General features: G+C 35.8%; 1 protein-coding gene across 1 annotated transcript; it reads left to right on the forward strand.

Moving 5' to 3' along the window:
- The first annotated feature begins 67 nt into the window (after positions 1–67).
- Positions 68–14,725, forward strand: LOC123309059 (hrp65 protein-like). The gene is made up of 3 exons (XM_044891904.1): positions 68–227; positions 292–1,671; positions 14,150–14,725. Exons 2-3 carry the CDS (start codon positions 329–331, stop codon positions 14,436–14,438), a joined length of 1,632 nt encoding a protein of 543 aa, XP_044747839.1. The 5' UTR covers positions 68–227; positions 292–328; the 3' UTR covers positions 14,439–14,725.
- Positions 14,726–15,733: the final 1,008 nt, after the last annotated feature.

Consider the following 15,733-nt stretch of genomic DNA (forward strand, 5'->3'; position numbering starts at 1 on the left):
GGGATATTTGTGCTGATATATTAACTGGGTCTTGATCGACAAAATCATTACTCACATAGATTATAAAGTTATTCCATTATTCTGTTAATTTTTTTAGGTCGAATGTCGAAGACAGAAAGCAATTCTGTGTATCTCTGTGCCTGTCCGCAAGCGTCATCTTTGTAAATCGTGAAATATTGAATTAAAAGTCTCGTTTATTAGTGCCCATTGCTAAAAATAGAATCCAGGTAAATTTATAGGTTTTTTGAGTCGATTTAATTGTTATCATAATACATAATCATTTCTGATTAGGCTTCATCTCATCAGTTGTTGGTAAACAGCAGTAGGAATGGAGGCAAAAGAAGAATGTGTAGAAAGTACTACAGCTCCTGATGATGGAACTCCTATCGTTAAAGAACAATCTTTTTCTGAAAGTCCAGACAAAGGTGTTGATAATTCTTTCAGAAAAGGACAAAGATCGAGTGGAAGAAATGAGAACAGAAATTCTGCCGGCAATAGGCGAAGTTTTGGGGGTGCTAATGAAAGCTTCGAACAAGGAAATAAGAGAGGTAATCGTGATTTTGACCGAGATCCAGGACATTCTGGGGGCCGAGGTAGAGATTTTGGAAACCGTCAAGAAGCTGGTGGATGGAGCTCATCAGATTACTATCGAGAGAAGTTATATGAAATATCAGGACCAACTCATGAATTGCCTCCTCTGGACATGACTGAGAAAAAGTTCAATGGCAGAAACAAATTATATGTTGGTAACCTTCCTACAGATATAACAGAGGAAGACTTCAAGAATATGTTTACTCCATATGGGGAGATATGTGATGTTTTCTTAAATGCTGAAAAGCGTTTTGGATTTGTGGTATTTGATTATCATAGGAATGCTGAAAAAGCCAAACAAGAACTTGATGGAAAATATCTCAATAATGACCGTCAGATAAAAATAAGGTTTTCTTCAAGGGGTGCAACAATTAAAGTGTCTAATCTAGCACCCACAGTAACTAATGAGTTACTGCATCATGCATTCAGTGTGTTTGGAGAAATTGAGAGGGCAATCGTTCATAAAGATGAAAGAGGTCATTCAACTGGAGTTGGTGAAATTGATTTTACCAGAAAGAAAAGTGCAGCGTGCGCTGTTAAGGAATGTACTGAAGGCTGTTTCTTTTTAACAGGCTCTCTTAGACCATGTATAGCTGAATTTTATGAGCCAAACCTTGATACTGATGGCTATAATGAAAAATGTATCCCATGGAGAAACAATGAGTTCTTGAAAGACCGTGAGGTGGGGCCTTGGCTGGCAAAACCAAACTCTTTTGAGTATCAATTTGCCACAGATTGGAAACAACTGAGACTCCTATTTCATAAAAAAGAAGAAGCTCTAAAAAAAGAGCTGCTGATTGAGGAAGAGAAGATGATGGCAAGGATGGACTTCGTTAAGTTTGAATATGAAACTGAGATGCTAAAGAAACAACTTGAAGAAAGGGAATTGTACAGACAGCAACACAAACTGAACCTGGAAAAAAAAGAGAAAATAGCTGATGAGCTATTATCTAGGAATGTTCTGGAAATAAGAAAGACTGAAGAACAAATAATGGCGAAATTTGCAAGACATGAAGAGGATATGATTTTGAGGCAAAAAGAAGGAAATTTATTCAATCAAGAGGAAAGAGCACCTGTCAAGTAAGTTCATAAGATATTGTCCCCTCTCTTTTCCTTTGGGCCAATGTCTTCCATTATAGTCAGTATGATTTTTTTTTTCATTCATCATATATGTAGAACTATTATCTGAAATTTTTCTTGTGAGAAAATACTACAACTTTAAAGAGTCTGAACTGCACTTTACATTTAATGCAAGTGAATGATTTGTTTCTATAAGAACAGTTTTTAATGAGAAATTGGTAGTGCTCTTAATCTTGGGAAACGTTTCCTTTAGGGGTTATGAATTTTCTAAAATCTTAATTTTTCTGAAAATGTGAATACAAATTTTTAATGTTTTTGACATTTGATATTTCATGGAATTTTCATGCTATTTCCAATTTATACCATATACAATAGGTCCTTTCGTTTTCATAAAAGGTGTAGCACTTTTCTACACTCGATTTGATTTACACCAGTGTAGAGGAAGTGTAGTTTATCTACACATAGTCAAAAGGAGATGTAGATAAACTATATCTCCTCTACACTGGTGTAAATTCAATCAGCAAATGAATACTAAAATCGAGTGTAGAAAAGTGCTACACTTTTTATTCAAACGAAAGGACCTATAAAGAATGGTCTGACCAATATCCCCATAAAAGTGTCTACTCTGTAGAAAGAGGGGAAGCAATAAAGCGGCCATTAGCTATCTCTTTTCTGTGGACAGAGACATGACTGTGGACCAATCAAAATTCTAGGAAAAGAAAACTACTGGCCCCTCTTTGGTTTATCTCTTTCACATTCTTCTGCCATATTTACTGTACAGGGTGGGCAAAATTGGTGATACCTGAACTACAACTTTTTCAACCCAACGAGATAGAGGATAATGCATAGCACATTACGGTCGTTATTTTCGAGAAACTAATGCCATCAACTGCATTCCTCTATCTTCTTTTGTATTCGAGTTATGGGTCAAAATTAAAATTTCATCTTTGATCATTATTTCCGTTTATGTTGAAGCTAGGATGTTGAAATGAAAACATTATACAGACACTTTTTTTATAGCACTCCAGTAACGTACTATAATTTTTCCCAACAGGTATATTTGCTGAGCTATAACATAAAGAAGTGTTTTTCCTTATGAGGGCGATGTATGATATATTTCTCAAACGGTAAAAAATGGAGATTCTTTCTAAGTCATTTTATACTACTGTTTTCATAAGAAAAAACACAACTTTATGTTATAGCGCAACAAATACACCTTTAAGTAAAAATCATTCATTGCTATATCCTGTTACCGAGAATAAATCTACACAAAGACTCAAAAACAAAACTATCGGTGCGATCAAACTTAAAATTTCTTAGGGCTACTTTCGACTGTGTGCCCTCCTTTGACTGAAGAGACCCAACCGTGACCTGCAGATCCTTCCACACTCCGGGCATGGATAGTCGCCAACCAGCCAGATCTGGCCGCCGCTGCATTGGTATCAAAAAAGTGTCTGTATAATGTTTTCATTTCAACATCCTAGCACAAACAGAAAAGGACATATTGGCCAAAGTTGAAATCGCCCAAATTTGAATTTTGGCCTATAACTCAAAAACAAAAGAAAATGAAAGCATGCAGTTGATGGCATTATTAGTTTCTCGTTGTAGTTCAGGTATCACCAATTTAGCCCACCCTGTATAGGTTGTTCCCAATTGGATGCTCAAATATTTTCAATTCGTCAATGACTAAAACACGTTGAAACACATTCTCTACTTAACGGTAAATATTTCAGAACCCACGTAATGGCAATAGCAAAGAAAATGAAATATATACATGAATATATACATCCTACATGAAATGTTTTCCAAGATAAATACTGGTACCATTTGATTTCTCATGAAAATCTTCTATTGAAAAAACTCACAAATGGGTCACTCGGTTACTTGACACTGAAGTTCAAGGTTGCGTTCATAAACTTACTCTGAGAGTAGAGTATGAGTATGGCCATGCTCAGAGAGCATACTCTGAGGAACTAAAAGTACGTTTGTGAGCGCTTCACAAAGCTTGCTCAGAGTAAGTTTGTGAACGCAACGCTATCATAGTCTTATCAGTTAATTATTAATTCAAAATTTGTTTCTATTATTGGGTGCCATCTGTCATTTGAATATGAGTTATACCCAAAATTTCTCTTGATACTTATGGGTATTACAGTGAAAACTGTGATTATTATTAAATTTATAGACACGATTTGAAGCAATTAGGTAACTTGAAATATCGCAATATAAACTAACCTATATTATTTTGAGCTTCTAAAAGTAGTATACTCAGTTTGCTATAGCATATCCATGGGAAAAACATGAAAAAAAATCACGCAATAACAGGATATGGATGTGTATAGTCTATTAATTTGCCTGATTGTCAAAACCATCCTTTTTCCTCTTACTGCTTGCATTATCACTAGTGTCTTTTTTCAACAGACGATAGAACTAGTCAACTTAGAAGTTTTTACGAAAAATTACCTATACAAATTCAAAATGATGTAGTACGAGTAGTCAAAGATTTGTGAAACCCACTGTCAGTGTACTGTGAACTAATGATTCGTCTGATATCACTGATCAAATGCGCTGGCTGAAGTCTTGGGATACGTACTTAAAGTATTGCAATCGATTTTGAGGGATGAGAGCTGATTTTTTGTCAAGAGTTCTATCTTTTGTTAATAAAAAAATTCGTTTGAAAACACCGTGTATATTTGGAAGACATTATTGAAATTCGTATATGTTTATTGATTTGATCTATTTTCTGTCGTCCAGAGATGACGCAACCGACGAGATTCATGAAAAAATGTAGCTTATTGCAGTATAGCGAATTTCTAGTTCATGAAATTGGCATATAGGGACACATAGGGAACATCTAGATTCTGATTTGAAGGTATTTTTTAAATTTGAATGGATATTAAAACCACTCTATCTCCTGAACGGAATCACCGGTTTATCCGAAATTTGGAATGAAGATGGCTCTCATGAGGTTCCAGAAAACTGCAATCAAATTTGCAGGACCGTATCACATAAATTTGGACAGCTCTCCAAAGTTCGCGAAATCACCCTGTACAATGAATTTCATGATTTCTTCGATATTTGCGTAAAATTTATTTATTCAATAACGATGACTGTTTTTTTTTTCTTGATGGTGACAATAATTTTTTCAATCGTGTCGATATTTAACGTCCTATTCATAACGAAGTGACAAAAAAATCAATTCTCGGCAACCTGAAATATTATTCGGCGAATTGAATAAGTGAATATTACAGTTTAAGAAGCTATCGAAGAAATCATTAAATTCATTGTACAGGGTGATTTCTTGAACTTTCTAGAAGTGTGCAAATTCATGTGCATGCAAATCAAATATTTGATTGCAGTTTTCTGGAATCTCATGGAAGCTATCTGATTCCATTCCGAAAAATGCCCTGTCAATCAGAATCTTGAACTCCTAAATATTACATATGGGATTTTTTCGTGATTTGGTCAATGATTTCATTTCATTTGATCTCAACGATGGAACGATGATGAGCCAAGTCGATATTTATACATCCATATAGTGACTATCAACCACAGCGGCGACAATGTCGGTATCATTTTTTGTTGTTGGTTCGGATCACATGGTATAAATCCGCCATTTTCAGGCAAAATTTCTTTGTGTCCATTTCATTTTTATGTGATTTTTGTGAGATTCACTTGGAATAAAAGGTAAGAATAATTCAAATAAATACATTTTTTGTTATATTATTTTTGCCGTGTTTTCGTTGCGATTATTTTGTCAAGGTGTTGAGCTGGTAATTATTAATATTTCTCAGTCTTTTTAGTTTGACTGTTACCTAGAAATCTTGAGCTTTCAACCTTCGATGTGATGACGCATTGAAATGTTCGAAGAAAAGGAAATATATACTAATTTTTTTTAGGATCAAACTGCGTTTCAAAAAGCCTAGAGTTGTGTTCCATTAAATATCAAGAGGGGTTTGTGATTTGAGTATGTTATTAAAAATCCATAGTGCCTAGGTGTCTCTGGGCATTTGAAAAATGCTTCCTAGAGCCGCTGCCAAGAAGATGACCGTGAAGTTTTTTTCGGTTTGGATTGGTCACACAGTTTGATTCTGATTGATAATGAATTCAAAGAAATGCAGAGCTTCCCATTGGAATATTGCAGCGAATCATTGTCTGGCAGTCTACTGTAATTACATAATTTTATAAGATGCCCTTTTTTGTTGTTTCTGTGCATTGTTTAACATGAATAAATCATCAATTGTAGAATAGTTTTTCACGTTTTAACACTGCAAACTATAAGTGAAGAATGTTTTTAGATGTGGTTCCTACAATTACAAAACAAGTGAAATCAAAAAAATAAGTACTGCAATTTGCTTTACAACTTTAGCCTTTTTATTTCGATTGTCATACAAATGCTGTATGTTTTCAACGTTCAAATTTGTCTGAAAATGACGAAGAGGACCTAGCTCCAGCCCTATTGTCGCCACTGTGTTTGATACACTCACTGTAAGAATCCATCTTTCAAGTTGCCACCTTCTAATTGCATGCGTTATTTCCATGACATTGTGAACAATAATAAGGATAAATTCAGATGCATACCACTCGACGATATGAATATCGACAAGTGTTACGATCTGAATTAAGCTAGCCAAATTGCCATCGTCAAGGCCCCAAATGGAGTACGCTCCACCGAAGAAGATCGTAACACTTGTCGATATTCATATCGTCGGGTGGTATGCATCTGAATTTATCCTTATTATTTTATTCATTGCCGTTTAGGCGTTATTGCTCTTCATCATTGTGAACAATGTTGGTACCACTGACTTCGTGGTGTTGCCACATGCTCTATTGTAGGGTAAATCTCGTAAGTTGCGCCATCTCTTCGCGATATGAAATAGATCCATCATATAAATATTTCGGAATTCACTCCGCTTGGGTCAAAAGTGTTTTTGAAGTGAGATGTTTCACCATGCGACGGTGTATTAAGCCCGCTTGCAACAGCCGTGAATTCTCTACAAAATTCAAAATTCTGGCAGAGATTATTTTGTATGCAACTGAACAGTGAATTCTACCGAAAGTGCGTATGCAACGGTAAAGAATTCGCGGCGCATGAATTTTCGAGTAAATTCTCCACAGAATTCTCGGCTGTTGCAATCGGGCTTTACATTTGAGCGGTGAAGTTTTCGAACTTTTTGTCGACACAGTATCCCCAAGTTTCATTGGGAGTGCATTTTTCAATTGTTTTTTGAATATTCTGAATGTCGAAGAGAGTGCGAATGAGCAAACATGTTCTTTCTCAAAGAACAACCTGTGTTTTGTTGCCTTTCAAGATGGCCGAATTTGTAGATCGTTTCTTAAGCCTAAAATTTTTCGATTTATCGTAAATTTGAGGGTCTTTTGATTACTTCAAAATGAATGATTTTAGTGAAACGTGGTTTTGCCCGTAAATACTAGAACGGTAATTTTTCTTACACCAACTCAAGCTCATTGTAATAGCGCAGCAATATGCAAAGTGCCAGTGTGCGACATCTGTGTTCTACGTTCTAAGGCTTTTACCGCAAACGACGGTATCAGCTTTCGGCTTAGCGAGATTTGAGATTGTTTGGGACTGTTTGTCTGCGTTAATTTTCTTATTCGACGAGTTGCGATAACTCGTTTTCACAGATTAGATTTAAGATTTGTGTCAATAGAGTCAAAGTTGCCTCGTATGCGAATACTGTAATGTTAAGGTAGACGAAGAATAAGGAGGTATTCTTATTATTTTCTACCTTTCAACCCTTGTAGGGGTCGCTTACATTGGCATAGCCGCTCCCCTACCGGAAAATGCGGTTTATAGAGATTATAACTCAGTTAAACATCGCATTAGATTTTTTATAGCAACGTTAACTCGATATCGTTAGTACCAGTAGCAACAAGAGAATTCACCGTGTCATTTTGACCAGTTGCGATTCAGTGACCTTGAGTATTTTTTGGATGGTGGTAGAGGATGAGAAGGAAAGCTTATGTTAGTTGGGCAATTTTCGATACAATTTGCTGGAAATGTCAAAATTTGAAGTTGTGCATTCCTGGTGTACACTGACCGATTATTGCAAAGTCCTATAATCAGCCATTGTCGGAATGTATCGTGACCAACCTTTGGGACTGTCACCGAGTTATCGTTCGGAAGGCGATAATCCGAGAGTTGTAGCATGTTAAATATGGTGTAACGTGTCCAGACTTCTGCCTCTAATTCTGACTCCTTTACTCAGGTAGATAATATTGTTGGTATATACTTATTTGGTAAGCATCGAGTGGGAGATGCAAGGGTGCGAAATCAGCCAAAATAACAATGTGAACCCTGGAGCCAGATCGGAAAATACCAAAAAAGGCCGTGCAAATTTAAATTTTTTACGTTTAGCAAACGTAAATGTTTCACAATACTAACAAAAATTAGCACCAATCAAGGACAGCGGCTTGTAGGATCGATTTGACTCGTCGAGCAAAGAGTTTTGACCTCGGCTTCATGAAATTCATTTTTTATGGTTTTTTAAGGCGAATCGACCCGCGAAAATAAAAAACGGGTTCACATTTTCTACTAACGGTATGCATAGTTTTCGAGCCCCTGTATGTGAGCATGCCTCTACAACAAATACTCAGATTAGGTTTATTCATTAAAATGTGCAAATTAGGTTATAATTATTCGGTAATTATTAAGAACTAAAAGATTCTTACCAGGTCAGTGAAATAAATCTTACTCATCAATTTCTGGGTCCCAGATAAGGACAATGACTTCTTGTTATCATTCTCGTAATCTGGCACACAAAATTGGGGAATACGATTTTTTTCACTTACTTAGTACATTCTTTTCATTTCTTAAATAATTTGTGAAATATAAAATTGAAGATGGTTATCGTCTATTGTGGAAACTTTCAGAAATCATTTTGCAGCCACCTTGGACGAAGATTCCAAAGCAGCTAATGTAACAACCGATAACTTTTTATCGTTATGCTGGGCCAGCAACTGCGTCTTTCACCGCAAAGCAATGCTTGCCGAAACTGTCAGCATTGCTTCGTAGCAATAGACCTATGCAGTATCAACAGTAAAAAGTTATATAGTTATACAGTCACATAAGCTTCGTGATTTTAAACAGATCATTCGATACTCAATATTGGCATTTAAATTTTTTCGAAACCAGAAATTGTTGATGCTAAGTGTGAACTCAGCCACTAAACTAAAAGTTATGAATGCGAATAAATAAAAAACTATTTGAGATAATTTCAACAAAACAAATATTGGCATTGAAATTTTTTCGAGAATGTTGGTGATGAGTGTGAACTCATCTTGAAAAGATTTTTGCGGAACAAATTTACTACTAAATATTGAGCTCAGTTTCAGAATTTGTTCTACAGAGTTTTCGCTACCATAACGCGGCTAACTCAGACCTATATTTTTATCTCCCCGATACAAGAGTCGAAATGAATAGTTCAGACAAGCTGCAAGATATTTGGCTCGCTTAAAGCCTCATACAGCTGATCAGCAAAATTCATAATGTACATACATTTCTAACCTATCATTATTTTCATAAATAAATGTGAACTCAATATTTTAAAATGCCTGGACTAGATAGTCCATTGAAAATCCTCAGATTCGAACTAGTGAAAATTTAGCATACATTTACCGGCCGTGGCGCTATACTGCAATATCTGTTGCATATTAGAGGAGGCTAATTGGCAATTTGACTCCGCCGACAGCGTAATGCACGCAATCGACGTACGTTCACAGTTCTCATCAATTCTCATAAACTTGCCGACTCACTGGGAATATCCCAGCTTTCAATAGGGCAAAGAAGGCTGAGTTCCTGTGGCTATTTACGGTTTCATTTCAATTTAACAGCTTCGTAGTAAACTCGAATTCTGGAATCTTTGTTATTTTGCTGTCAGGGGTTAGTACTGGATCGATAATATAATGGATGGAATAGAGGAAATTGAACATTGCGAAACTAATTGTACAGGGTGGGCAGAAGTCGTTGTTTACTGAGGGGATCTCGAGAACTATAGCAGCTAGAAGAAAACGGATGGCACATTTCCGAGTTTTTTTTCAGAGAAACAAAGAATGTTGAGTTATAAGCAAAGAATGAGATTTTGACGATTTCAAAAAGTTCACACAAGTCTTTGAAGTCACGAATCTGAAACTTGAACCTTCTACAGGCACTTTTTTACGTAGAATCCACTGACGAGCTCGAAATATTTTTTTATTTTGAATCATTAGGCGAACTTTGGTTTTTTTGAATGCAAACTTTTATTGAATCTGTTATTTTTGCATTGGAAAAAAACCTTTTGTCAGTTAGTATATTCTACGTGTAAAAGTGTCTAAGAAGGTTTAAGTTTCAGATATGTTACTTGAGAGAAGAAAAAGTTATGAGAACTTTTCGAAATCGTCAGAATCTCAATTTTTGTTTATAACTCAAAATCTAGAAATGATGGGCCGATTCTGGTGTAAGATTTGGATTAGTCAGGAAAAAAGAGCTAGAGAATATGTCATCCCTTTTCTTCTAGCTGCTATAGTTCTTGAGATCCCTGCTAATACTTGAATCCATTGCTCATCAAAATTTTAGCCTCCTCGGTTCAAATGATTACTAGCCGCCAATAGTGCGGCCTTGAAATGATATGTAACTAAACATATACCATCCCATTGAGAAAAAAAAGAAAGTTGACTATCGAGGTTTGATGCGATTCACGAAAATATACAGGATGAGTATTTGATTTGTACATATACAAGGTGAGTCCTTGACTCGTGCAAATATTTTAACAGTAGATTCTTAAGATCAAAAGAAACACTTCTTTCCTTTATTATTTTTTCCAATTCGCTTCATTCTATTCCATAAAATTCTTTGTAAGATATAACTCAAAATTACATTTTTTATGGATTTTCAATAGCTTATATATTTTCAAATTCAATTTTATGGAATAGAATTCTTAAACGTCAACTTAACACTAACTTATTGATATTTTACCAGTTTGGGAAACACAAAAATCGGTACTTTGGCTGAATGCAACGGTTTAAAAGATATACAACGTTATTCTGAAAGAAATTTTTTTTCCTGAGGTGGCGAAGCTCTTTAACAAAAATTGAAATGGCTATATTTTTTTTATTTGGATCGAATCAGAAAAAAATGTCAAATACAAAAAAGTGTTTCTTTTAACTTCAAGAATCTACAGTAGTATCAGCTTATTATGGCATTGAAGGGAAGTGAAAAATACGTCATACTCTCCGGATGTCATATAAAGCTGAATTTCAGCAAAATTGATGAACTCTGTACTTTTTAATGGATTGAGTCTGAGAGATGACCGCTGACAGGTATTTCTACCACTGCACTGACTTTTTGATCAATGTTATCATGTTATGATTTACGAACTCTCTTTGATTTTGTAACATTTGAATTGAATGATACCTTAATTTGGCCCGGTTTTTTTTTTTAAATTATTGAGATCGTCGAATGACAGTAAGGTGTACCACCTTACTCTACATTGGTGAATGTTTTACAACGTTGCGTCTGCGATGTTATTTTTGTCACAAAACACCAGGTATCAATGCTATTCATCCCTTAACGGTATCGAGATGGAAGATGGAAAAATAAAAAAGACATGTCGACACCCGTAAAGCACGTATCAAACGCCTGATCGTATGGAAAGGGGTGAGATGGCTCGCGAAGACGATTGAACGGTCTCTATAACCTCAAAAAATTTCTTCGAATTGTGTCATAATGAACATGTCATTATAAGCTAAGTTATTACATCCGAACACTGTCGTGAGGAGTTTCATATGAAAACCAAACTTAACAGTGCAATTTCGTCATACTAAGCAGTTGGTCAATAAAGTCGGCGTCATAATCAACGGATTCTACTGTACTGTTGGAATGTACAGGCTGGTCCAGATCGTAACCAAGAAATTTTAACCACGTATTTTACATAAAAAATAAGCCCTAGTTTGTCATATAAACATATGTCGAGAAATGTTTCCTCTCCGAAGTACGGGGTTTTGAAATTATAGAAAAAAATTTTTTTTTTATTAATAACTTTCACACCGCTTGAAATATTTTCATAAATTTTGAAACATAGGTTTTGAGCGTCAAGGAGCGCTTTTTGCATAATATCATTTCTTTTATATTCTACCTGTGGCGTCCGTACTGCAGCGAGACTGAATATTTTCAGATAAAAAAATGATACGCCACTGGTTTTTCCGACAACAAAAATTACTATTTAAATCCTTATTTAATTTGGAGCAAATTCGGTCTCTTGACTTTTTGCTGTACGAGGCACCGTTTCCGTTTAAAAAAATAAAACACATTCATAGTGAAACCTTATCTCAAATTTCATAAAAATACTTCAAGCAGTGTGAAAGTTATTATTAAAAAACTTTTTTTTTAATAATTTTAACACCCCGTATGTAGGAGAGGAAACATTTCCCGACATATGTTTATATTACAAACTAGGGCTTATTTTTGATGTAGAATACGTGGTTAAAATTTCTTGGTTACGATCTGGACCACCCTGTATATACTAGTAAATGGTTTACTCCCTATACCCTATATACTCTATAGGGCATCATATAATTTGAAAAAAAAAACAAATTGTGGCAGGCAACCTGGGACACCTGATATTAATTTTTTTTTATTGTATCAATATTACAAGCAATCAGTATTAAGTTCGATTCCATAATTATTTATATTTGTCTGATCCGGGAAATAATCAGCGTAGATAAATAATTTGAGAGATTGCAGAATGGCAGAATCTTCATAATATAATAGGTGTGTGGACCTGTGATCTGCCAAGTAGTGATGAGGAATTGTTACGATTAATCAATAAGACATGATTTGATTACCATGGATTTCTATGTCACTGAACACGATACAATTGATATATGCACATTTTATATTTGTGTTAATAAGAAGTGAATCAGATATTTTATCTCATGCTTTATGCCAATTCTGCCCTTCTAATATCAGATGCCGTATTTACCGAAGCAGTCAAAACGAGAAAATTGAGCTCAAAATTTCCCCATAGTCTTGGAAGTTTTTTCCATGACCCTAGAAGATAACTACAAAAACAAATGTAACTTATTAAGGATTGGTGTAAAATCATAGTGATCTTGACAAATTTAACAAATGAAGTTTTTTAATGAAAAAAATGCCGTAGGTGCAGGAAATGTGCTAAAAGGTGCTATTTACATAATACTTTTTGATCGACCACGAATACGTATCGAGCGAATAATATGAACATAAGAATGAATTAAGAATTGTCAAATAAATATTGAACACACATTCAACAAAAAAAACTGTTAGCAAATTGAATTACTTTCTTTTAGAAATGCTATTACAGTTCTCTCTCAGTTTCTGGTAGATTCATTCAATAAATCTTTGGATTTTCGGACACAAAACTGCATTTGTAATCAATTCGCCGAAATGCAATTCGGCCCGGAAGTTAAGCAGATGGGGGTTCTCTGTTACCATTCGTAATGTAAGTCTAGCACGGGATTCCAAGTCGGCAAAATTTACTGCAAGTTGCAAACTATAACTTCGGCAAGGAATTTTGTGGCGTCTATGAATAATGGTAATGCTTATGTTTTGATTACTCATTTGAATATTCTGTCCGATGTTTATCGCGAATGGTAAATTTTGTGCCAACTTTCGTGCCGAAGTGCAAGGTTTTTCAAAATAGCTTTTTTTGTGTTTGGAACCTTTTAGGCCCAGGAAGATGAGAGATACAAGTCATCCTTATGAAAATCATGTAATTCCGTTTATTCAGTTTAGTAATGGATTAACGTCTCTCCGTGAAATAAATTATCAACGGTTTCTTCGGACACTATGAAAAGAATTTTCTTCGGTCCTAATATATCCATATTTTCCTACTATGTCGTCAGTTCAATAAATGCCTCATGCTTGTCGATACAAAAATGGATACTTCGTTAACAAACTCGTGGAGATAACAACATAAAATATAATCAACTGCTGAAAATTAATTCACTGAGAGTAAATCTCATTGGTGCATTTTTTGTGAATAGATTCTGCTGTGGTTTTTTAAAAGCAAACGTCGCATCTGACTGGTCCCAACTGAAAACGCCGTATATGAATCGACGCGAAAGTAGATACGGCTTCTGTACTTAGTATCATCAACATACGGCCTATTTGTCTGGTACGAACATCTTCTTTCAAGCATACTATTAAAAGACGAGTTAAAGTTTGCATATTTAAAGGAATTCAACATTTTTGCTTGGTAGAAAGATTAATTACCCTGCCAGGAATTCAATAGAACAAAAATCTCAAAAAGGAATTTCTGCAGTTAGGTACGAGCGGTACGGCATCTGTTTTTAGGACGGCAGTATTTATATTTGGGATAATCTGCTACACTTTGTCTGCTTCCAAAAATCATTCAACTATCCCTCCCTGATGACGTAACATTCTTTATTTTATTTTTTCATACCAAAATGTTGGTTACAAAATGTCTTCATTGCTCCTCTACAGTTTCTATGAAGCTCCTAATAATTCAAGATGGGGAGAGGAACGCGAAAGCTACTGGCAACAAGAAGGTGCGCCAGCTGCAGCTGATGATGCAGGTTCCCAAGGATCGAGGGGTAGAAACACTTTCCTGGAAGAGCCTGGACAGGTGTGGAAACGATTGGACAAGGACAATGTAGCCGGAGAGGAATTGTTTCAAAGGAGAGAAAATGATATGTCCGCAGAAGAATATCAGCAAGGATGGAAGAGAACCTGGCCCGAAAATTATCGCTATTCGAAAAGAAATCGCTACTAATTATGTGTTGTCTAAGTCGGTAATGATTAGCAAACTTGAAATGTTTGTGGTTTGTGTCGTAATCTAGTTGTTAATTTCTCCGTCTGTTAATCATAACGTCGAGAATTTATTTAATGTCTGAAGATCTCCTATCTGTAAAGTTAAGGAGTATGGTAGTCTATGCTACCTATTCATTAGATTAATATTATCAGAATTATTCAATTCATATTTATGTGCTGACATTTTGAGTTTTGATTGAAATTTATGTGCTGACATTTCATATAAGAAATAAAGTATAGTTGAACAGCGAAGATTTTTCACTAAACTTGGAGTGACATCCTTGTTCCTGGGACACTAAGCTGCAAAACATTGCTAACACTATATTCTTGAATTTTACGTGTGCCTAAAGCCGTAACATTCGAACTGACAGCTATATATTATCTAGATGATGATGAGCTAAATAATAAACTATTTGCAATGGAAATTTTCTACAATTGAGAGGGATCTAGACCGTTTCAGTGGTCCTTTCAAAAAGCGAAAAGGTATATCGTTCGTAAAGTAGTGCCATTTTTTCGACGAAAGTGGAAGCCATTGTAATATTCGGGACTTCTACCCCCTTCTTATTCTTCTACGTGCGGTGCCCCACTGGGCTGAACTGAGGCCTCGTGACCCATTGTTCGTCCGCTTGTAGTTTGAGAGACTTACTCTGTGACATGCTGACAAAAATGCCACAAGTCGACAGAGAGGTGTCCCTCTCACCATAGGAGTTGTGGGTGTTGTGTTTCCTAGGTGTCATCCTTAAGTCTTCAAGATTGATACAGAAGAAGAGAATGTGTTCAATCGTTTCATCCGTGCTCCTGCACCAGCGGCACAGGGAACAGCTAGTCAGTCCCATTATATTTAAGTGTTTATTACAAATGGCCAGTCATTGCTCCAGTCACTAGACTCAGTTGTTTCTTCTCAAGAGCTAAGAGTTTTTTGACCTCAGGCACAGAGGATGGTCTCTCAATGAGAAGCCTCGACTGTCTGAGACCACCTCTCATGCTCCATTCAGAGGAAAATTTCCTGTCCAGCCATCTATTGAAGAAGTTCTTGACAGATGTACGACAGATAGGCAGCGCCGGTCCGGACCAACAAAACCTGAGCGAGCTCCCCGCTTTGCAAATATGTCTGCCTCTTTCCCCCCTTACGTCTTGATCGGTCGACAACTCTCGTAAATTGTTTACCTGGAGAATTCACTTAATACGGTGGTGAAACACGATACTCTGCTCATATTCTAAATATACAAATTCAAACTTCTAAATACCCCGCTTGTC

This window comes from Coccinella septempunctata, chromosome 3 (genome assembly GCF_907165205.1).
Source record: "Coccinella septempunctata chromosome 3, icCocSept1.1, whole genome shotgun sequence".
In the NCBI taxonomy this organism is placed as follows: domain Eukaryota; kingdom Metazoa; phylum Arthropoda; class Insecta; order Coleoptera; family Coccinellidae; genus Coccinella; species Coccinella septempunctata.

Bases quoted from the DNA above. Each gene is read 5' to 3' on its own strand.
- LOC123309059 (XM_044891904.1), top strand. From the start codon at position 329: ATGGAGGCAAAAGAAGAATGTGTAGAAAGTACTACAGCTCCTGATGAT. The intron at 1,672-14,149 runs GTAAGTTCATAA...GCTCCTCTACAG, and splicing joins GAGGAAAGAGCACCTGTCAA to TTTCTATGAAGCTCCTAATA.